This window comes from Myodes glareolus, chromosome 8 (assembly GCF_982192425.1).
Source record: "Myodes glareolus chromosome 8, mMyoGla1.1, whole genome shotgun sequence".
Taxonomy (NCBI): Eukaryota; Metazoa; Chordata; class Mammalia; order Rodentia; family Cricetidae; genus Myodes; species Myodes glareolus.
In genome coordinates this window covers 97,517,809-97,541,828 of record NC_142033.1, presented here as the reverse complement: position 1 = coordinate 97,541,828, position 24,020 = coordinate 97,517,809, and the positions used below count along the sequence as shown (strand labels likewise).

The 24,020-nt window shown below is 42.8% G+C and overlaps 1 protein-coding gene across 1 annotated transcript; it reads right to left on the bottom strand.

Annotated features, from left to right (window-relative positions):
- Positions 1-17,451: 17,451 nt before the first annotated feature.
- Positions 17,452-23,314, bottom strand: LOC148121226 (putative ankyrin repeat domain-containing protein 26-like protein). The gene is made up of 5 exons (XM_087909496.1): positions 23,061-23,314; positions 22,146-22,263; positions 21,266-21,439; positions 19,851-19,957; positions 17,452-17,652 (listed from the first exon to the last, which is right to left on the bottom strand). Exons 1-5 carry the CDS (start codon positions 23,312-23,314, stop codon positions 17,550-17,552), a joined length of 756 nt encoding a protein of 251 aa, XP_087765622.1. The 3' UTR covers positions 17,452-17,549.
- Between the last annotated feature and the right edge of the window lie 706 nt (positions 23,315-24,020).

Below are 24,020 nucleotides of genomic sequence, written 5' to 3'. Positions count from 1 at the left end.
AGGTGGCGGAGGTGGAGGAGACAGAGATGGCTTCGGAGTTGCACATCTCTTCGACCGAGGAGGCTTTGGTGGTGCGACTCGACCCGGTCCTGGGAGTGTTCCTGGACCATTGATGGAACAGAAATAATTAAGAAGAAGTGGATCTGGAGGAACTGGTGGACCTGGGTTAATGGATAATGGTGAGTACTGTCAGAAACTTAAGAGACAGGCCTTCCTAAAGAGACCTGCAGAGCTGCATTGATGACGAGATTTATTTTGTTAAGCATGAAAACGTTTTAAATTTTTAGTTCTATGTTTCCAATCTTGGCCACAACATTATGATTATTTCTTGCCTGTACTTTAGTGTTTTAACCATTCGTGAAGAAACATTAAAGCAAGTTAAATGGAAGTGTGCTGATTTTTTTTTCAATTAACGATGATTGTTTTTAGACTTAACAGTGGGAGTCCCTTGTGAGCATACTCAGTATCATTGTGGAGAATCAACAGGGCCTCTAAAAGTAACAAAGTTTCTGGTCGTGAAATTTTTCAAAAAAATCCAAATCTTTATAATCTGTCCAAAAATACTGTTGCAGTGGGTCCATGCTGTCACCAGTGTGGCTACCAGGAGCAAGCTCAGTGTCAGCATGTGGTCTCCCCGTTGCATGCCCAGGGCATGTCCTAAAGGGCATGTGTCATCCAGAGCGGTGTGGTGAAGTGTAATTTTCTCAGATGCCTGAAGGAGTGTCACCTCTGTCACTTGTACCTGTAGATGGCTGTACGTCCATGTTGGAGGTAGGCAGGGGCCCAATTGAAGAGTCATAAGTTTCGGGAAGACATCCCTCCTGTGTTGTTCTTTCCACCTTTAAGGAAATTGTGAGAGGTTAGTTTTCGTTAAAAATTTCTCTGATTTTTATTCACTTTAGAAGAACTAGTCTGTGAATGCCAGGGTCTTGATTTATAGTCCTCAAATATTTGATTGCTCAGGGAAATTTTATCACTGTAACCACTCATAGTGTGTGAGCTTTGTTTCCTTTCTGTTTGAATCAAAGCCCAGAGTTTGAGAGTCTCAAAAGAGGACCTGCTCAGCTTTTTGTGTGTGTAGCGGGGTAAAGAATAACCTTCATAAGGAGGCTCTCGGTTTTCACCTCGTGATGCTGCCCTGGTGCGAAGCAGGGAGTAAGAGGCAGACTTACGGACCCTGGTGGTCCTGGAGTAGTCGTCCCAGGTGGCGGAGGTGGAGGAGACAGAGATGGCTTCGGAGTTGCACATCTCTTCGACCGAGGAGGCTTTGGTGGTGCGACTCGACCCGGTCCTGGGAGTGTTCCTGGACCATTGATGGAACAGAAATAATTAAGAAGAAGTGGATCTGGAGGAACTGGTGGACCTGGGTTAATGGATAATGGTGAGTACTGTCAGAAACTTAAGAGACAGGCCTTCCTAAAGAGACCTGCAGAGCTGCATTGATGACGAGATTTATTTTGTTAAGCATGAAAACGTTTTAAATTTTTAGTTCTATGTTTCCAATCTTGGCCACAACATTATGATTATTTCTTGCCTGTACTTTAGTGTTTTAACCATTCGTGAAGAAACATTAAAGCAAGTTAAATGGAAGTGTGCTGATATTTTTTTTCAATTAACGATGATTGTTTTTAGACTTAACAGTGGGAGTCCCTTGTGAGCATACTCAGTATCATTGTGGAGAATCAACAGGGCCTCTAAAAGTAACAAAGTTTCTGGTCGTGAAATTTTTCAAAAAAATCCAAATCTTTATAATCTGTCCAAAAATACTGTTGCAGTGGGTCCATGCTGTCACCAGTGTGGCTACCAGGAACAAGCTCAGTGTCAGCATGTGGTCTCCCCGTTGCATGCCCAGGGCATGTCCTAAAGTACATGTGTCATCCAGAGCGGTGTGGTGAAGTGTAATTTTCTCAGATGCCTGAAGGAGTGTCACCTCTCTCACTTGTACCTGTAGATGGCTGTACGTCCATGTTGGAGGTAGGCAGGGGCCCAATTGAAGAGTCATAAGTTTCGGGAAGACATCCCTCCTGTGTTGTTCTTTCCACCTTTAAGGAAATTGTGAGAGGTTAGTTTTCGTTAAAAATTTCTCTGATTTTTATTCACTTTAGAGGAACTAGTCTGTGAATGCCAGGGTCTTGATTTATAGTCCTCAAATATTTGATTGCTCAGGGAAATTTTATCACTGTAACCACTCATAGTGTGTGAGCTTTGTTTCCTTTCTGTTTGAATCAAAGCCCAGAGTTTGAGAGTCTCAAAAGAGGACCTGCTCAGCTTTTTGTGTGTGTAGCGGGGTAAAGAATAACCTTCATAAGGAGGCTCTCGGTTTTCACCTCGTGATGCTGCCCTGGTGCGAAGCAGGGAGTAAGAGGCAGACTTACGGACCCTGGTGGTCCTGGAGTAGTCGTCCCAGGTGGCGGAGGTGGAGGAGACAGAGATGGCTTCGGAGTTGCACATCTCTTCGACCGAGGAGGCTTTGGTGGTGCGACTCGACCCGGTCCTGGGAGTGTTCCTGGACCATTGATGGAACAGAAATAATTAAGAAGAAGTGGATCTGGAGGAACTGGTGGACCTGGGTTAATGGATAATGGTGAGTACTGTCAGAAACTTAAGAGACAGGCCTTCCTAAAGAGACCTGCAGAGCTGCATTGATGACGAGATTTATTTTGTTAAGCATGAAAACGTTTTAAATTTTTAGTTCTATGTTTCCAATCTTGGCCACAACATTATGATTATTTCTTGCCTGTACTTTAGTGTTTTAACCATTCGTGAAGAAACATTAAAGCAAGTTAAATGGAAGTGTGCTGATTTTTTTTTCAATTAACGATGATTGTTTTTAGACTTAACAGTGGGAGTCCCTTGTGAGCATACTCAGTATCATTGTGGAGAATCAACAGGGCCTCTAAAAGTAACAAAGTTTCTGGTCGTGAAATTTTTCAAAAAAATCCAAATCTTTATAATCTGTCCAAAAATACTGTTGCAGTGGGTCCATGCTGTCACCAGTGTGGCTACCAGGAGCAAGCTCAGTGTCAGCATGTGGTCTCCCCGTTGCATGCCCAGGGCATGTCCTAAAGTACATGTGTCATCCAGAGCAGTGTGGTGAAGTGTAATTTTCTCAGATGCCTGAAGGAGTGTCACCTCTCTCACTTGTACCTGTAGATGGCTGTACGTCCATGTTGGAGGTAGGCAGGGGCCCAATTGAAGAGTCATAAGTTTCGGGAAGACATCCCTCCTGTGTTGTTCTTTCCACCTTTAAGGAAATTGTGAGAGGTTAGTTTTCGTTAAAAATTTCTCTGATTTTTATTCACTTTAGAGGAACTAGTCTGTGAATGCCAGGGTCTTGATTTATAGTCCTCAAATATTTGATTGCTCAGGGAAATTTTATCACTGTAACCACTCATAGTGTGTGAGCTTTGTTTCCTTTCTGTTTGAATCAAAGCCCAGAGTTTGAGAGTCTCAAAAGAGGACCTGCTCAGCTTTTTGTGTGTGTAGCGGGGTAAAGAATAACCTTCATAAGGAGGCTCTCGGTTTTCACCTCGTGATGCTGCCCTGGTGCGAAGCAGGGAGTAAGAGGCAGACTTACGGACCCTGGTGGTCCTGGAGTAGTCGTCCCAGGTGGCGGAGGTGGAGGAGACAGAGATGGCTTCGGAGTTGCACATCTCTTCGACCGAGGAGGCTTTGGTGGTGCGACTCGACCCGGTCCTGGGAGTGTTCCTGGACCATTGATGGAACAGAAATAATTAAGAAGAAGTGGATCTGGAGGAACTGGTGGACCTGGGTTAATGGATAATGGTGAGTACTGTCAGAAACTTAAGAGACAGGCCTTCCTAAAGAGACCTGCAGAGCTGCATTGATGACGAGATTTATTTTGTTAAGCATGAAAACGTTTTAAATTTTTAGTTCTATGTTTCCAATCTTGGCCACAACATTATGATTATTTCTTGCCTGTACTTTAGTGTTTTAACCATTCGTGAAGAAACATTAAAGCAAGTTAAATGGAAGTGTGCTGATAGTTTTTTTCAATTAACGATGATTGTTTTTAGACTTAACAGTGGGAGTCCCTTGTGAGCATACTCAGTATCATTGTGGAGAATCAACAGGGCCTCTAAAAGTAACAAAGTTTCTGGTCGTGAAATTTTTCAAAAAAATCCAAATCTTTATAATCTGTCCAAAAATACTGTTGCAGTGGGTCCATGCTGTCACCAGTGTGGCTACCAGGAGCAAGCTCAGTGTCAGCATGTGGTCTCCCCGTTGCATGCCCAGGGCATGTCCTAAAGGGCATGTGTCATCCAGAGCGGTGTGGTGAAGTGTAATTTTCTCAGATGCCTGAAGGAGTGTCACCTCTCTCACTTGTACCTGTAGATGGCTGTACGTCCATGTTGGAGGTAGGCAGGGGCCCAATTGAAGAGTCATAAGTTTCGGGAAGACATCCCTCCTGTGTTGTTCTTTCCACCTTTAAGGAAATTGTGAGAGGTTAGTTTTCGTTAAAAATTTCTCTGATTTTTATTCACTTTAGAGGAACTAGTCTGTGAATGCCAGGGTCTTGATTTATAGTCCTCAAATATTTGATTGCTCAGGGAAATTTTATCACTGTAACCACTCATAGTGTGTGAGCTTTGTTTCCTTTCTGTTTGAATCAAAGCCCAGAGTTTGAGAGTCTCAAAAGAGGACCTGCTCAGCTTTTTGTGTGTGTAGCGGGGTAAAGAATAACCTTCATAAGGAGGCTCTCGGTTTTCACCTCGTGATGCTGCCCTGGTGCGAAGCAGGGAGTAAGAGGCAGACTTACGGACCCTGGTGGTCCTGGAGTAGTCGTCCCAGGTGGCGGAGGTGGAGGAGACAGAGATGGCTTCGGAGTTGCACATCTCTTCGACCGAGGAGGCTTTGGTGGTGCGACTCGACCCGGTCCTGGGAGTGTTCCTGGACCATTGATGGAACAGAAATAATTAAGAAGAAGTGGATCTGGAGGAACTGGTGGACCTGGGTTAATGGATAATGGTGAGTACTGTCAGAAACTTAAGAGACAGGCCTTCCTAAAGAGACCTGCAGAGCTGCATTGATGACGAGATTTATTTTGTTAAGCATGAAAACGTTTTAAATTTTTAGTTCTATGTTTCCAATCTTGGCCACAACATTATGATTATTTCTTGCCTGTACTTTAGTGTTTTAACCATTCGTGAAGAAACATTAAAGCAAGTTAAATGGAAGTGTGCTGATATTTTTTTTCAATTAACGATGATTGTTTTTAGACTTAACAGTGGGAGTCCCTTGTGAGCATACTCAGTATCATTGTGGAGAATCAACAGGGCCTCTAAAAGTAACAAAGTTTCTGGTCGTGAAATTTTTCAAAAAAATCCAAATCTTTATAATCTGTCCAAAAATACTGTTGCAGTGGGTCCATGCTGTCACCAGTGTGGCTACCAGGAGCAAGCTCAGTGTCAGCATGTGGTCTCCCCGTTGCATGCCCAGGGCATGTCCTAAAGTACATGTGTCATCCAGAGCGGTGTGGTGAAGTGTAATTTTCTCAGATGCCTGAAGGAGTGTCACCTCTCTCACTTGTACCTGTAGATGGCTGTACGTCCATGTTGGAGGTAGGCTGGGGCCCAATTGAAGAGTCATAAGTTTCGGGAAGACATCCCTCCTGTGTTGTTCTTTCCACCTTTAAGGAAATTGTGAGAGGTTAGTTTTCGTTAAAAATTTCTCTGATTTTTATTCACTTTAGAGGAACTAGTCTGTGAATGCCAGGGTCTTGATTTATAGTCCTCAAATATTTGATTGCTCAGGGAAATTTTATCACTGTAACCACTCATAGTGTGTGAGCTTTGTTTCCTTTCTGTTTGAATCAAAGCCCAGAGTTTGAGAGTCTCAAAAGAGGACCTGCTCAGCTTTTTGTGTGTGTAGCGGGGTAAAGAATAACCTTCATAAGGAGGCTCTCGGTTTTCACCTCGTGATGCTGCCCTGGTGCGAAGCAGGGAGTAAGAGGCAGACTTACGGACCCTGGTGGTCCTGGAGTAGTCGTCCCAGGTGGCGGAGGTGGAGGAGACAGAGATGGCTTCGGAGTTGCACATCTCTTCGACCGAGGAGGCTTTGGTGGTGCGACTCGACCCGGTCCTGGGAGTGTTCCTGGACCATTGATGGAACAGAAATAATTAAGAAGAAGTGGATCTGGAGGAACTGGTGGACCTGGGTTAATGGATAATGGTGAGTACTGTCAGAAACTTAAGAGACAGGCCTTCCTAAAGAGACCTGCAGAGCTGCATTGATGACGAGATTTATTTTGTTAAGCATGAAAACGTTTTAAATTTTTAGTTCTATGTTTCCAATCTTGGCCACAACATTATGATTATTTCTTGCCTGTACTTTAGTGTTTTAACCATTCGTGAAGAAACATTAAAGCAAGTTAAATGGAAGTGTGCTGATATTTTTTTTCAATTAACGATGATTGTTTTTAGACTTAACAGTGGGAGTCCCTTGTGAGCATACTCAGTATCATTGTGGAGAATCAACAGGGCCTCTAAAAGTAACAAAGTTTCTGGTCGTGAAATTTTTCAAAAAAATCCAAATCTTTATAATCTGTCCAAAAATACTGTTGCAGTGGGTCCATGCTGTCACCAGTGTGGCTACCAGGAGCAAGCTCAGTGTCAGCATGTGGTCTCCCCGTTGCATGCCCAGGGCATGTCCTAAAGGGCATGTGTCATCCAGAGCGGTGTGGTGAAGTGTAATTTTCTCAGATGCCTGAAGGAGTGTCACCTCTCTCACTTGTACCTGTAGATGGCTGTACGTCCATGTTGGAGGTAGGCAGGGGCCCAATTGAAGAGTCATAAGTTTCGGGAAGACATCCCTCCTGTGTTGTTCTTTCCACCTTTAAGGAAATTGTGAGAGGTTAGTTTTCGTTAAAAATTTCTCTGATTTTTATTCACTTTAGAGGAACTAGTCTGTGAATGCCAGGGTCTTGATTTATAGTCCTCAAATATTTGATTGCTCAGGGAAATTTTATCACTGTAACCACTCATAGTGTGTGAGCTTTGTTTCCTTTCTGTTTGAATCAAAGCCCAGAGTTTGAGAGTCTCAAAAGAGGACCTGCTCAGCTTTTTGTGTGTGTAGCGGGGTAAAGAATAACCTTCATAAGGAGGCTCTCGGTTTTCACCTCGTGATGCTGCCCTGGTGCGAAGCAGGGAGTAAGAGGCAGACTTACGGACCCTGGTGGTCCTGGAGTAGTCGTCCCAGGTGGCGGAGGTGGAGGAGACAGAGATGGCTTCGGAGTTGCACATCTCTTCGACCGAGGAGGCTTTGGTGGTGCGACTCGACCCGGTCCTGGGAGTGTTCCTGGACCATTGATGGAACAGAAATAATTAAGAAGAAGTGGATCTGGAGGAACTGGTGGACCTGGGTTAATGGATAATGGTGAGTACTGTCAGAAACTTAAGAGACAGGCCTTCCTAAAGAGACCTGCAGAGCTGCATTGATGACGAGATTTATTTTGTTAAGCATGAAAACGTTTTAAATTTTTAGTTCTATGTTTCCAATCTTGGCCACAACATTATGATTATTTCTTGCCTGTACTTTAGTGTTTTAACCATTCGTGAAGAAACATTAAAGCAAGTTAAATGGAAGTGTGCTGATATTTTTTTTCAATTAACGATGATTGTTTTTAGACTTAACAGTGGGAGTCCCTTGTGAGCATACTCAGTATCATTGTGGAGAATCAACAGGGCCTCTAAAAGTAACAAAGTTTCTGGTCGTGAAATTTTTCAAAAAAATCCAAATCTTTATAATCTGTCCAAAAATACTGTTGCAGTGGGTCCATGCTGTCACCAGTGTGGCTACCAGGAGCAAGCTCAGTGTCAGCATGTGGTCTCCCCGTTGCATGCCCAGGGCATGTCCTAAAGGGCATGTGTCATCCAGAGCGGTGTGGTGAAGTGTAATTTTCTCAGATGCCTGAAGGAGTGTCACCTCTGTCACTTGTACCTGTAGATGGCTGTACGTCCATGTTGGAGGTAGGCAGGGGCCCAATTGAAGAGTCATAAGTTTCGGGAAGACATCCCTCCTGTGTTGTTCTTTCCACCTTTAAGGAAATTGTGAGAGGTTAGTTTTCGTTAAAAATTTCTCTGATTTTTATTCACTTTAGAGGAACTAGTCTGTGAATGCCAGGGTCTTGATTTATAGTCCTCAAATATTTGATTGCTCAGGGAAATTTTATCACTGTAACCACTCATAGTGTGTGAGCTTTGTTTCCTTTCTGTTTGAATCAAAGCCCAGAGTTTGAGAGTCTCAAAAGAGGACCTGCTCAGCTTTTTGTGTGTGTAGCGGGGTAAAGAATAACCTTCATAAGGAGGCTCTCGGTTTTCACCTCGTGATGCTGCCCTGGTGCGAAGCAGGGAGTAAGAGGCAGACTTACGGACCCTGGTGGTCCTGGAGTAGTCGTCCCAGGTGGCGGAGGTGGAGGAGACAGAGATGGCTTCGGAGTTGCACATCTCTTCGACCGAGGAGGCTTTGGTGGTGCGACTCGACCCGGTCCTGGGAGTGTTCCTGGACCATTGATGGAACAGAAATAATTAAGAAGAAGTGGATCTGGAGGAACTGGTGGACCTGGGTTAATGGATAATGGTGAGTACTGTCAGAAACTTAAGAGACAGGCCTTCCTAAAGAGACCTGCAGAGCTGCATTGATGACGAGATTTATTTTGTTAAGCATGAAAACGTTTTAAATTTTTAGTTCTATGTTTCCAATCTTGGCCACAACATTATGATTATTTCTTGCCTGTACTTTAGTGTTTTAACCATTCGTGAAGAAACATTAAAGCAAGTTAAATGGAAGTGTGCTGATATTTTTTTTCAATTAACGATGATTGTTTTTAGACTTAACAGTGGGAGTCCCTTGTGAGCATACTCAGTATCATTGTGGAGAATCAACAGGGCCTCTAAAAGTAACAAAGTTTCTGGTCGTGAAATTTTTCAAAAAAATCCAAATCTTTATAATCTGTCCAAAAATACTGTTGCAGTGGGTCCATGCTGTCACCAGTGTGGCTACCAGGAGCAAGCTCAGTGTCAGCATGTGGTCTCCCCGTTGCATGCCCAGGGCATGTCCTAAAGGGCATGTGTCATCCAGAGCGGTGTGGTGAAGTGTAATTTTCTCAGATGCCTGAAGGAGTGTCACCTCTCTCACTTGTACCTGTAGATGGCTGTACGTCCATGTTGGAGGTAGGCAGGGGCCCAATTGAAGAGTCATAAGTTTCGGGAAGACATCCCTCCTGTGTTGTTCTTTCCACCTTTAAGGAAATTGTGAGAGGTTAGTTTTCGTTAAAAATTTCTCTGATTTTTATTCACTTTAGAGGAACTAGTCTGTGAATGCCAGGGTCTTGATTTATAGTCCTCAAATATTTGATTGCTCAGGGAAATTTTATCACTGTAACCACTCATAGTGTGTGAGCTTTGTTTCCTTTCTGTTTGAATCAAAGCCCAGAGTTTGAGAGTCTCAAAAGAGGACCTGCTCAGCTTTTTGTGTGTGTAGCGGGGTAAAGAATAACCTTCATAAGGAGGCTCTCGGTTTTCACCTCGTGATGCTGCCCTGGTGCGAAGCAGGGAGTAAGAGGCAGACTTACGGACCCTGGTGGTCCTGGAGTAGTCGTCCCAGGTGGCGGAGGTGGAGGAGACAGAGATGGCTTCGGAGTTGCACATCTCTTCGACCGAGGAGGCTTTGGTGGTGCGACTCGACCCGGTCCTGGGAGTGTTCCTGGACCATTGATGGAACAGAAATAATTAAGAAGAAGTGGATCTGGAGGAACTGGTGGACCTGGGTTAATGGATAATGGTGAGTACTGTCAGAAACTTAAGAGACAGGCCTTCCTAAAGAGACCTGCAGAGCTGCATTGATGACGAGATTTATTTTGTTAAGCATGAAAACGTTTTAAATTTTTAGTTCTATGTTTCCAATCTTGGCCACAACATTATGATTATTTCTTGCCTGTACTTTAGTGTTTTAACCATTCGTGAAGAAACATTAAAGCAAGTTAAATGGAAGTGTGCTGATATTTTTTTTCAATTAACGATGATTGTTTTTAGACTTAACAGTGGGAGTCCCTTGTGAGCATACTCAGTATCATTGTGGAGAATCAACAGGGCCTCTAAAAGTAACAAAGTTTCTGGTCGTGAAATTTTTCAAAAAAATCCAAATCTTTATAATCTGTCCAAAAATACTGTTGCAGTGGGTCCATGCTGTCACCAGTGTGGCTACCAGGAGCAAGCTCAGTGTCAGCATGTGGTCTCCCCGTTGCATGCCCAGGGCATGTCCTAAAGTGCATGTGTCATCCAGAGCGGTGTGGTGAAGTGTAATTTTCTCAGATGCCTGAAGGAGTGTCACCTCTCTCACTTGTACCTGTAGATGGCTGTACGTCCATGTTGGAGGTAGGCAGGGGCCCAATTGAAGAGTCATAAGTTTCGGGAAGACATCCCTCCTGTGTTGTTCTTTCCACCTTTAAGGAAATTGTGAGAGGTTAGTTTTCGTTAAAAATTTCTCTGATTTTTATTCACTTTAGAGGAACTAGTCTGTGAATGCCAGGGTCTTGATTTATAGTCCTCAAATATTTGATTGCTCAGGGAAATTTTATCACTGTAACCACTCATAGTGTGTGAGCTTTGTTTCCTTTCTGTTTGAATCAAAGCCCAGAGTTTGAGAGTCTCAAAAGAGGACCTGCTCAGCTTTTTGTGTGTGTAGCGGGGTAAAGAATAACCTTCATAAGGAGGCTCTCGGTTTTCACCTCGTGATGCTGCCCTGGTGCGAAGCAGGGAGTAAGAGGCAGACTTACGGACCCTGGTGGTCCTGGAGTAGTCGTCCCAGGTGGCGGAGGTGGAGGAGACAGAGATGGCTTCGGAGTTGCACATCTCTTCGACCGAGGAGGCTTTGGTGGTGCGACTCGACCCGGTCCTGGGAGTGTTCCTGGACCATTGATGGAACAGAAATAATTAAGAAGAAGTGGATCTGGAGGAACTGGTGGACCTGGGTTAATGGATAATGGTGAGTACTGTCAGAAACTTAAGAGACAGGCCTTCCTAAAGAGACCTGCAGAGCTGCATTGATGACGAGATTTATTTTGTTAAGCATGAAAACGTTTTAAATTTTTAGTTCTATGTTTCCAATCTTGGCCACAACATTATGATTATTTCTTGCCTGTACTTTAGTGTTTTAACCATTCGTGAAGAAACATTAAAGCAAGTTAAATGGAAGTGTGCTGATATTTTTTTTCAATTAACGATGATTGTTTTTAGACTTAACAGTGGGAGTCCCTTGTGAGCATACTCAGTATCATTGTGGAGAATCAACAGGGCCTCTAAAAGTAACAAAGTTTCTGGTCGTGAAATTTTTCAAAAAAATCCAAATCTTTATAATCTGTCCAAAAATACTGTTGCAGTGGGTCCATGCTGTCACCAGTGTGGCTACCAGGAGCAAGCTCAGTGTCAGCATGTGGTCTCCCCGTTGCATGCCCAGGGCATGTCCTAAAGTACATGTGTCATCCAGAGCGGTGTGGTGAAGTGTAATTTTCTCAGATGCCTGAAGGAGTGTCACCTCTCTCACTTGTACCTGTAGATGGCTGTACGTCCATGTTGGAGGTAGGCTGGGGCCCAATTGAAGAGTCATAAGTTTCGGGAAGACATCCCTCCTGTGTTGTTCTTTCCACCTTTAAGGAAATTGTGAGAGGTTAGTTTTCGTTAAAAATTTCTCTGATTTTTATTCACTTTAGAGGAACTAGTCTGTGAATGCCAGGGTCTTGATTTATAGTCCTCAAATATTTGATTGCTCAGGGAAATTTTATCACTGTAACCACTCATAGTGTGTGAGCTTTGTTTCCTTTCTGTTTGAATCAAAGCCCAGAGTTTGAGAGTCTCAAAAGAGGACCTGCTCAGCTTTTTGTGTGTGTAGCGGGGTAAAGAATAACCTTCATAAGGAGGCTCTCGGTTTTCACCTCGTGATGCTGCCCTGGTGCGAAGCAGGGAGTAAGAGGCAGACTTACGGACCCTGGTGGTCCTGGAGTAGTCGTCCCAGGTGGCGGAGGTGGAGGAGACAGAGATGGCTTCGGAGTTGCACATCTCTTCGACCGAGGAGGCTTTGGTGGTGCGACTCGACCCGGTCCTGGGAGTGTTCCTGGACCATTGATGGAACAGAAATAATTAAGAAGAAGTGGATCTGGAGGAACTGGTGGACCTGGGTTAATGGATAATGGTGAGTACTGTCAGAAACTTAAGAGACAGGCCTTCCTAAAGAGACCTGCAGAGCTGCATTGATGACGAGATTTATTTTGTTAAGCATGAAAACGTTTTAAATTTTTAGTTCTATGTTTCCAATCTTGGCCACAACATTATGATTATTTCTTGCCTGTACTTTAGTGTTTTAACCATTCGTGAAGAAACATTAAAGCAAGTTAAATGGAAGTGTGCTGATATTTTTTTTCAATTAACGATGATTGTTTTTAGACTTAACAGTGGGAGTCCCTTGTGAGCATACTCAGTATCATTGTGGAGAATCAACAGGGCCTCTAAAAGTAACAAAGTTTCTGGTCGTGAAATTTTTCAAAAAAATCCAAATCTTTATAATCTGTCCAAAAATACTGTTGCAGTGGGTCCATGCTGTCACCAGTGTGGCTACCAGGAGCAAGCTCAGTGTCAGCATGTGGTCTCCCCGTTGCATGCCCAGGGCATGTCCTAAAGTACATGTGTCATCCAGAGCGGTGTGGTGAAGTGTAATTTTCTCAGATGCCTGAAGGAGTGTCACCTCTGTCACTTGTACCTGTAGATGGCTGTACGTCCATGTTGGAGGTAGGCAGGGGCCCAATTGAAGAGTCATAAGTTTCGGGAAGACATCCCTCCTGTGTTGTTCTTTCCACCTTTAAGGAAATTGTGAGAGGTTAGTTTTCGTTAAAAATTTCTCTGATTTTTATTCACTTTAGAGGAACTAGTCTGTGAATGCCAGGGTCTTGATTTATAGTCCTCAAATATTTGATTGCTCAGGGAAATTTTATCACTGTAACCACTCATAGTGTGTGAGCTTTGTTTCCTTTCTGTTTGAATCAAAGCCCAGAGTTTGAGAGTCTCAAAAGAGGACCTGCTCAGCTTTTTGTGTGTGTAGCGGGGTAAAGAATAACCTTCATAAGGAGGCTCTCGGTTTTCACCTCGTGATGCTGCCCTGGTGCGAAGCAGGGAGTAAGAGGCAGACTTACGGACCCTGGTGGTCCTGGAGTAGTCGTCCCAGGTGGCGGAGGTGGAGGAGACAGAGATGGCTTCGGAGTTGCACATCTCTTCGACCGAGGAGGCTTTGGTGGTGCGACTCGACCCGGTCCTGGGAGTGTTCCTGGACCATTGATGGAACAGAAATAATTAAGAAGAAGTGGATCTGGAGGAACTGGTGGACCTGGGTTAATGGATAATGGTGAGTACTGTCAGAAACTTAAGAGACAGGCCTTCCTAAAGAGACCTGCAGAGCTGCATTGATGACGAGATTTATTTTGTTAAGCATGAAAACGTTTTAAATTTTTAGTTCTATGTTTCCAATCTTGGCCACAACATTATGATTATTTCTTGCCTGTACTTTAGTGTTTTAACCATTCGTGAAGAAACATTAAAGCAAGTTAAATGGAAGTGTGCTGATATTTTTTTTCAATTAACGATGATTGTTTTTAGACTTAACAGTGGGAGTCCCTTGTGAGCATACTCAGTATCATTGTGGAGAATCAACAGGGCCTCTAAAAGTAACAAAGTTTCTGGTCGTGAAATTTTTCAAAAAAATCCAAATCTTTATAATCTGTCCAAAAATACTGTTGCAGTGGGTCCATGCTGTCACCAGTGTGGCTACCAGGAGCAAGCTCAGTGTCAGCATGTGGTCTCCCCGTTGCATGCCCAGGGCATGTCCTAAAGGGCATGTGTCATCCAGAGCGGTGTGGTGAAGTGTAATTTTCTCAGATGCCTGAAGGAGTGTCACCTCTGTCACTTGTACCTGTAGATGGCTGTACGTCCATGTTGGAGGTAGGCAGGGGCCCAATTGAAGAGTCATAAGTTTCGGGAAGACATCCCTCCTGTGTTGTTCTTTCCACCTTTAAGGAAATTGTGAGAGGTTAGTTTTCGTTAAAAATTTCTCTGATTTTTATTCACTTTAGAGGAACTAGTCTGTGAATGCCAGGGTCTTGATTTATAGTCCTCAAATATTTGATTGCTCAGGGAAATTTTATCACTGTAACCACTCATAGTGTGTGAGCTTTGTTTCCTTTCTGTTTGAATCAAAGCCCAGAGTTTGAGAGTCTCAAAAGAGGACCTGCTCAGCTTTTTGTGTGTGTAGCGGGGTAAAGAATAACCTTCATAAGGAGGCTCTCGGTTTTCACCTCGTGATGCTGCCCTGGTGCGAAGCAGGGAGTAAGAGGCAGACTTACGGACCCTGGTGGTCCTGGAGTAGTCGTCCCAGGTGGCGGAGGTGGAGGAGACAGAGATGGCTTCGGAGTTGCACATCTCTTCGACCGAGGAGGCTTTGGTGGTGCGACTCGACCCGGTCCTGGGAGTGTTCCTGGACCATTGATGGAACAGAAATAATTAAGAAGAAGTGGATCTGGAGGAACTGGTGGACCTGGGTTAATGGATAATGGTGAGTACTGTCAGAAACTTAAGAGACAGGCCTTCCTAAAGAGACCTGCAGAGCTGCATTGATGACGAGATTTATTTTGTTAAGCATGAAAACGTTTTAAATTTTTAGTTCTATGTTTCCAATCTTGGCCACAACATTATGATTATTTCTTGCCTGTACTTTAGTGTTTTAACCATTCGTGAAGAAACATTAAAGCAAGTTAAATGGAAGTGTGCTGATATTTTTTTTCAATTAATGATGATTGTTTTTAGACTTAACAGTGGGAGTCCCTTGTGAGCATACTCAGTATCATTGTGGAGAATCAACAGGGCCTCTAAAAGTAACAAAGTTTCTGGTCGTGAAATTTTTCAAAAAAATCCAAATCTTTATAATCTGTCCAAAAATACTGTTGCAGTGGGTCCATGCTGTCACCAGTGTGGCTACCAGGAGCAAGCTCAGTGTCAGCATGTGGTCTCCCCGTTGCATGCCCAGGGCATGTCCTAAAGTACATGTGTCATCCAGAGCGGTGTGGTGAAGTGTAATTTTCTCAGATGCCTGAAGGAGTGTCACCTCTCTCACTTGTACCTGTAGATGGCTGTACGTCCATGTTGGAGGTAGGCAGGGGCCCAATTGAAGAGTCATAAGTTTCGGGAAGACATCCCTCCTGTGTTGTTCTTTCCACCTTTAAGGAAATTGTGAGAGGTTAGTTTTCGTTAAAAATTTCTCTGATTTTTATTCACTTTAGAGGAACTAGTCTGTGAATGCCAGGGTCTTGATTTATAGTCCTCAAATATTTGATTGCTCAGGGAAATTTTATCACTGTAACCACTCATAGTGTGTGAGCTTTGTTTCCTTTCTGTTTGAATCAAAGCCCAGAGTTTGAGAGTCTCAAAAGAGGACCTGCTCAGCTTTTTGTGTGTGTAGCGGGGTAAAGAATAACCTTCATAAGGAGGCTCTCGGTTTTCACCTCGTGATGCTGCCCTGGTGCGAAGCAGGGAGTAAGAGGCAGACTTACGGACCCTGGTGGTCCTGGAGTAGTCGTCCCAGGTGGCGGAGGTGGAGGAGACAGAGATGGCTTCGGAGTTGCACATCTCTTCGACCGAGGAGGCTTTGGTGGTGCGACTCGACCCGGTCCTGGGAGTGTTCCTGGACCATTGATGGAACAGAAATAATTAAGAAGAAGTGGATCTGGAGGAACTGGTGGACCTGGGTTAATGGATAATGGTGAGTACTGTCAGAAACTTAAGAGACAGGCCTTCCTAAAGAGACCTGCAGAGCTGCATTGATGACGAGATTTATTTTGTTAAGCATGAAAACGTTTTAAATTTTTAGTTCCATGTTTCCAATCTTGGCCACAACATTATGATTATTTCTTGCCTGTACTTTAGTGTTTTAACCATTCGTGAAGAAACATTAAAGCAAGTTAAATGGAAGTGTGCTGATAGTTTTTTTCAATTAACGATGATTGTTTTTAGACTTAACAGTGGGAGTCCCTTGTGAGCATACTCAGTATCATTGTGGAGAATCAACAGGGCCTCTAAAAGTAACAAAGTTTCTGGTCGTGAAATTTTTCAAAAAAATCCAAATCTTTATAATCTGTCCAAAAATACTGTTGCAGTGGGTCCATGCTGTCACCAGTGTGGCTACCAGGAGCAAGCTCAGTGTCAGCATGTGGTCTCCCCGTTGCATGCCCAGGGCATGTCCTAAAGTACATGTGTCATCCAGAGCGGTGTGGTGAAGTGTAATTTTCTCAGATGCCTGAAGAGTGTCACCTCTGTCACTTGTACCTGTAGATGGCTGTACGTCCATGTTGGAGGTAGGCTGGGGCCCAATTGAAGAGTCATAAGTTTCGGGAAGACATCCCTCCTGTGTTGTTCTTTCCACCTTTAAGAAAATTGTGAGATGTTAGGTTTCATTAAAAATTTCTCTGAGTTTTTTTCAGTTTTGAAGAACTTATCTGTTAATACCAGTGTTTCTTTCATCAAAATTTCTATTCTTTGTATGAGAATTAAAAATGCATTTTATTTTCCAGTAGTAATAAACTCTTGTTTACTATTGTCCTTCATATCATTGTATGTGTGAAACTGCTTCAGAGATACCCATTTTTCCACTGAGTCCCATTCAACATCATTAATATTCACCTTCTGATTCACTCAAACCCTTACTTTAGGGTTCCAGTTTACAAACAGGTTTCATAATCTCCTGCAATGCATGCTGATGAGGTCACTTTATTATGAATAGGTAAATATCTAATTACAACCCTTAAATATTGTAAATTGTGAACATGATACAAAGAATCAGAGTGTATATTATTGTCAAATATAGACCAAAAATTTAGAAATCAAAGTGTTACTATATGTTAATTGAATCTTAACGTCTACAACTCCTGGCTTTTTGGGGAAAATACTTAAAATGTGACTGGATGAAGTGTTTTCATTATCCTTCTGGTGGAATCAAATCGAAAACATGCTGTAATCTCTTCATAGTGAAAATTTGGTTGAACAGATTACAAATATCTAAATTTGCACAATTTATTGCCTGTGTAAATACAGAAACAAAGAGACAAACTGAGGAGATGTTCTTATCTGTGCTCCTGAAATAGGAATATCAAAGGGAAGAGAAAACCTACCTGCAATTATGCTGAAGAAAAAGGCACCTGGGTAATGCCTGGACCACTGCAATAACTGGACCAGTTAAATTGTATTCAGGTTCATTACCTCAGTCATTTTAAAAATCAGCCTAATGTGTATATATTTCTGCACACCATCCTTAGTCAAACATCAGGCACCTTCCTGTGTTTCCAGCTCATTCTCTTATTGGGCCACTGCTACCTGCAAGGACTTACTGCTCACTGGAATTTCTAGAAAGGATGGTTCACAAATACCAAATGTTTTTCTCTGACCAAATCTCCATATAAAAACTGTGATAGATAGACTTCTGCTGCATTTTAACAAAATTCATAAGAAAACAGATTTCACCAAGGAGAATTTTACCTTAATAACAGAGGTAGGGTCCTTGTCCTCTGTTTCACGTGCAGCATCTTTGGCATTTTCAGAGAGCCTTTAGAATAAAAACATGTAGTGTTTGGTGAATTTGGTCCTTAGAGAAACTCTCTTGAAAGATTTGTTACCTGTATACTAAGTAACATTTTTTGCATTCATGTAATTCAACATTGATCTCTGTCTTAAAGGTTTTTGTTGCTTTTGTAGTTTCAAATTATTGTAATCTATGTAACATTCAGTGAAGACTCAGTCATAGTTCCATTTGAAAATAAAATTTAAAAAGACAGTGGTTTTGGAGATGGCTCAGTCAATAAGATGTTTGCTGCCCATACAAAACAACCTGAGTTTAAATCCTCAGCATCCACATAAAATACTGGGCATGGACACATGCACATGTAACCCCAGTACTGTGGGTGGAGGAGACAGGTTACCATTTGGGCTTATTGGCTGCCAGACCAGCTTCAGGGTCAGTCAGAGATCTTATTTCAAGGGGAAAAGTTAGAGAATGATACAAGACATCAATATCCTCCTCTTTCCTTCATGTCTGCACAGAGAAATATGCAAAGCACAGAAAAAACATGTAAAGTACAAACACACACACACACACACACACACACACACACACACAAACACATAAAGGGGTGAATGGTGGTTTTTTCCACACACTGTGTTCTGATGGTTGCAGTAACTGACTGCTCTGTGCTCTAAGCACTTAATGCTCCTATTTCATTTTTTCCCCAACCCTAAAGCACGTTGGCCTGTTTTCTGTCAATAAAATTTTTAGGCATTTCATTTGGTCTCACACTCTCTCCCAAGGAGTTGCTTTGGTAAAACACAAAATAGACTCTATGTCTAAGCATTAAGCCGCCAAGAATCTCAGAAGTCACCATATTTTGGTGCCTTGAAGTGGCCTTTTGATAGTCTGTCCACAAGTATATGATGAAACTCTTTATGCTCAAGGGCATTTCTGAGCCATTTTAAAGGACACCTGGAGTAAGTGGCCAAATGACAAATAAAAATAGAAGACTTGCCTCAAATCAGATGGAAGGCAAAGCCATCACACATGTTGTTCTGTATCTTGGATGGGAATATCAGGGAATGTGTGTCCCCTGACACAAAAACAAGTACATGAAGATGAGGGATTCTAAACTATGTTTAGAATATATAGTTTGTACAAAAGTGTATTTACAATAAAAATAAAGCACACACACAGTCTTTACTTTTTAATTCATCTGACATTAAACTTACATGTGTGAACAAAAAAAGGAATCATTTGAGTTTTAAACCTGAACTCATCTTGAATACCTAGTGTCCTATTTAGAGCTGTTATTTCTGTGATAAAACACCATGAGCAATATGAGCTTGGGGACAAAAGGATTCATTTGCTTTTATGTCCACATCATAGCCCATAATTAAAGAAAGTCAGGGCAGGAACTCAAACAGGGAAGGAAGCTGGAGGCAGTAGCTGATACAGAGGCCATGGAGGGAAGCTGCTTGCTGGCTTGCTCATCCTGCTTTCTTATAGAACTCAGGACCACGAGCCCTGGGACAGCACCACCTACGATGTGCTAGGTCCTCATCCATCAATCACTAATTTAAAAAAATGCCTTACAACTAGATCTTATGGAGGCATTTTCTCAATGGAGTCTTAGTTCTTTGTACTCATTGTGGACAAGTGTCCCTAAGCAGATTAGCTAGTTTGGGTACACAGATTCATATCTGACCAACACAGTGTCAGGACATTTCAAACAGGACAGAAGAAAACAATAACAGCATCTGGCAATATCATTTAATTGATGGATAACCTAATGTATTTGCTTGTTAAAAATTCATTTATAGCAGAGTGAGTCATCAAAGAGACAACATGATTTTAAAAAACTATGTTGAACATAGTATATTGAAAAATATATAAGGAACAGAATAAAAATACTAAAATTATAAATTTCAGTGTGGAAAATAGAGTTGACACTTTTCAGTGTAAACAACATTAATGTGAAGTTGCCTTAACTAGTAGAAAATTGCCAATCAAATCATATTAGAAATGACAAACTTGTTTTTAAACGGGAAGCTGAGCCCTCGTACACACTGTTCCTTTGTTTATGTTGGAAGAGTCTCATTCACACTCCCTATGAGCTAGGCTTTCTCAATATGCGCTTCTGAATTGAAGCCATATTCCTTCTACCACTTTAGTGTTCATTACTTAAGCAATGTCACCCTCAAGAACAGCGCTAAGATTGTAAAAAGGAGAAACAGTACCTATTTGGCTTAAGCACCAAATGTGTCTCTGCATCATGTTGTAGTAAAAAATCCGCCATTTCTTGATGTTTTTTGTAGATTGCGAGTTGATATGGGGTCAACCCATACTGTAAAGAAAAAAAATCATTTTATAAATTGACATGCTTCTCAACTGAAAAAGTATCACAGATTTTGTAAACAAAAAGAGTCACAAAAGGATAGTTTCCTTCAGCCCTTGCTGCAGATACATACACACAGGGGCTTCTTTCCCTTTGACACACCTTCCCCTGTCCAACACTGCCCATGAACACCACTCATCTCCAGAACTTCCCACAAATGCTCGCTGGTTCCAAGCTTCTTATCTCCATGGAGATGTGCCTCCATTTCCCAACCCTAAAACATCGAGTTAGATTTGATGTGCCTCTGTTGAATGAGTGGACTCAAGAGGCATCTCTGGAGCAGTTTCTCAATCTGTTTTTTCAGAACTATTTTTTCCCTAAACTAAAAATTATCTCACAAACCAAACATCATTTCCTATTGTAGTGGTTCAAAAAATGCTGGAGGAAGACCCCAGACTCAAATGGTATGTAAACACAGAGTGCTTATTCTTCAGAAATAGCCAGCATGCAGTCCATCATCCATATAAAATGTTAATGAGGACCAGGGACAAAGACATGGATGCCCTTTTAAAGGGGACATGGGGAACTCTAAGTATCGGCTTTATAACTGGGCAGTCAAGAAGCAGTTACATGAGGTGCATGTTGATTGTACAGGACTAGTAACAGTTTCATCCATTGTTGGATTTTTCTGTCACATATTGACCATTTTTCTGTCACATATTGCAGCCAGATCCTGCAACTCTGGGTCGCCCAGCCCTATAAGGCCAGGTTTGGAACTGTTTAGCCGATTGGCTAAACTTGACTGGGAACTTCCTGGATTCAGGCTTAGGAAATTAATTAAAATGGAGTCACTACTTGTCTAGGATGGAGTCACATAGAAAATTTGAAAAGGTTAAATAAAGATGTCTTCTCAGTATGTTTTCTTCAATGATCAAATTTCCACATTTGCCTGTGTCCCTGTGACCTTTCCACTCTAGCCTCATCTCTGGGAGACAAAGCACATCAGTAGCTTCTTAACTGTAACAGATTTCTTGGGTTTTCTACAGACATTTACCTTAACATTATTTTTTATTGTTTGTGTGTATATGAAGTATGTGTGGGCCCAAGTACTTTACTTGTTCAATTTTAAAGTAAAGCCCAAGTCTGAAACAAAATATACTGTGCCGAGTTTCTTTAAGTTACCTGCAAAACTATGAAAAACAGATTGGGAAAAATGTTTGAACAGATTCAGAGAGACTGCTTGAGCTTCAGAATGTGGAAAGTGATCTGAGCGTCAATGCTGGAAGTACATTGCGAATGAAGTTGAATGAATTTTACCCTTGTCTTGGCGTTAATGTCAGCCTGGTACTTAAGCAGTTTTCCAGCAATAATGATGTTCCCTCTGAGTACTGCGTGGTGGAAGGCTGCATCCCCAACAAAATCTGTGATGTGGGGATCAGCACCCTGCGTGAGTAGTATATTCACACATTCCACGCTATCCCGCTGGGTCGCCTGTGGGTATTGTATAAAGAAAGAGATTCTGAATTCAAGAAAGTCAGGATAAGCATTCCAACAAGTGCATTGACTAGTTACCCTTGGATCAGACCAATTGTTTAGGTTATGCATATTATCTCTTTTTCGAGACTGGGCCCTCTCAAGTACCCCAGGCTTGCCTAAATTCATAACCTCCCCACCAAAGTTTTCCAAGTGGTAGAATTTCAAGGGTGTGCCACCACACCTCAATATTAAAGCATTACACCAGCACTGTTTGGCCATTGTTGTAGTGGGGGAGGTTGCTTGTTCATTTGCTTGCTTTGATAACTTGACACAGGCTGAAGACACCGGGACAGAAGGAACCTCACTAGAAGAATCACCTCCACCAGACTGGACTCTGGGAAGTCTGTAGAGCATTTTCTTGATTGAGGTTGATATGGGAGGACACAGCTTCCTAGGGGAGGTGGTATGACTGGGCAGGTGGTCCTGAGTAGTATAAGAAATCTGGGCATGGAAAAACAGCATACCCCCATGACCTCTACCTCTGGTCCTGATTGAGCTTCTGCTCTGGTTTCCCTTCATGACTGACTGTGATGTGGAACTGTCGGCTGAATAAATATTTCTTCTCTCAAGCTGGTTTTGGTCAGTATTTCATCACAGCAACAAAACCAAACAAGGATAATATCTAATACATTTCATACCAAAACTCTTGCCTGATAGCTACCTTGATTAAGGGCGTGCGGCCTTCGTCATCCTGTATATTTATATTCGTACAGTCGTTAGATATTAAGAACTTTACCATGTCCGGGTGGTTGTGTGCACAGGCATAGTGGAGCGCTGTCCTACAAATTGAGAGGACATTTTAGGAAATTAAAGATTATTATGTAAAGTCACATTCAAGTGTAAATACTATATGGAAAAGTGCATTTCCTTCTGATGTAAGAGAAAAAACTAAAATGTTCTTATTTACTTATTTCTCTACTTAGGTGTTCATTTGCTGTGCTAGGCAGATAGAGCATGGTTGTCCCATTCAAGGAAAGTGCTCTATCACAAGCTTCATCCTTCCTCAGAGAAGCCTCTCTGGATTACAGGAGAACACCTATTAGAATGATCTCAGATTGGATTTGAATCCTACCCCAATCACTGTTAGTTATTAGTTACCACTTAGATTACCTAGGAGCTCCATGACTCAATCTCTCCAGGAGATCCAACACCCTCTTCCTATGTGTGTGTGGTACGTTGAAAATACATGCAGGCAAAACCCTCAAGCCTATAAAATTTTAAGTGCGCAGGTAAAAAAATGTACTTGGTTTCCTTAGCTAAATCCCTTTAAAGCACTCAATAAAGTGCTCTAAAAGAGACAATGTAAAAGGATTTGTAAACTAACTGAAGTTTTTTGTTTCGCTTTCTTAAAGAAGGCCTTGGAGCTGCCCTTCCAAGGTGTGCAGGTTTCAGGTGCCTAGGAGCCTAAAGCAGGCACAAAACCCAGTGGTCTCCATGAAAGAAGAGCCTTAAGCAGCATGACCTCTGCCCTCCCTCAGGCTGCAGATCTGGAAAGTATGTTTCTCCCTGGTAGACCCTGACTGTCCCCAACAGTTTCCACCCCTCCTGCCCCTCGACCCTTCCCAGACCCCATTACCTGCCCCTCCTGTCGCACTCATTTATGTAGTATTCGCTGCCATTAATGAATCTTTCGACTAAAGTCACATCACCCACACCGGCCGCCCTGTGGAGTTGCCCCTCAGGATCGTATCCAATGAGGGGCACGGGAAATCGCTGTCGATCCCGACCAAAGCACCCATGACCCAGGCATGTGGGCCACAGGCGGGTATACCATCGGGTCCGCTGGGGGGCTCCAAAAGTTAGGGCATCGTATTTGAAATCTTCCTCCATGTTGAGCCTCAAGGCTCCGCAGGCCCTCCCAGCCCGATCATCCCCCGGCCCTCCCGGCCCTCCCGGCCCTCCCGGCCCTCCCGGCCCTCCCGGCCCTCCCGGCCCTCCCGGCCCTCCCGGCCCTCCCGGCCGGCCGGCCGGCCCCCGGCCCTCCCAGCCCTCCCTTCCTTCCCCTTTAGCCACCCACACCCTCCCAAACCCAACAATAAATATTCAAAAGAGTGGTTAAGTTTCCCCACTGAACCAAATAAGCGTCCTGCTAGGGCAGATCCTTGGTTCAGTGTGAGTGGAACTCTGCTTCCTCCTTAGAAACAGAGTTCCATGGGCATAGTGATGTGCTGTGAGCACACAATGATGCTCAGCAGCTGTGCACCATGTGTGTTCTGCGCATGCTCATGTCAGACTCCAGCGACAAAAGCCTACAGTCCTCAGCACATGTAGACAAATATTGTATGTTTTCTCTTTTAAGGATGTTCCCTTTTAAGGTTCTGATATGGCAACTACAATCATAATACACAGAGGTTTGGAACCTACAAAGGGACCAGGAGGGAGGAGAGTATCTCTCAAGGAAAGTAAATAGTCTATAGTGTTTGGAAGCTAAAAGGAAAACTAGAATTGGATGGTTTAATAAAAGGGGGATGGGACAGAAAGATAAAGAAGGGAAAATAGAAAGGGACAACCAATACTAAAGGTTCTTTGTAATACT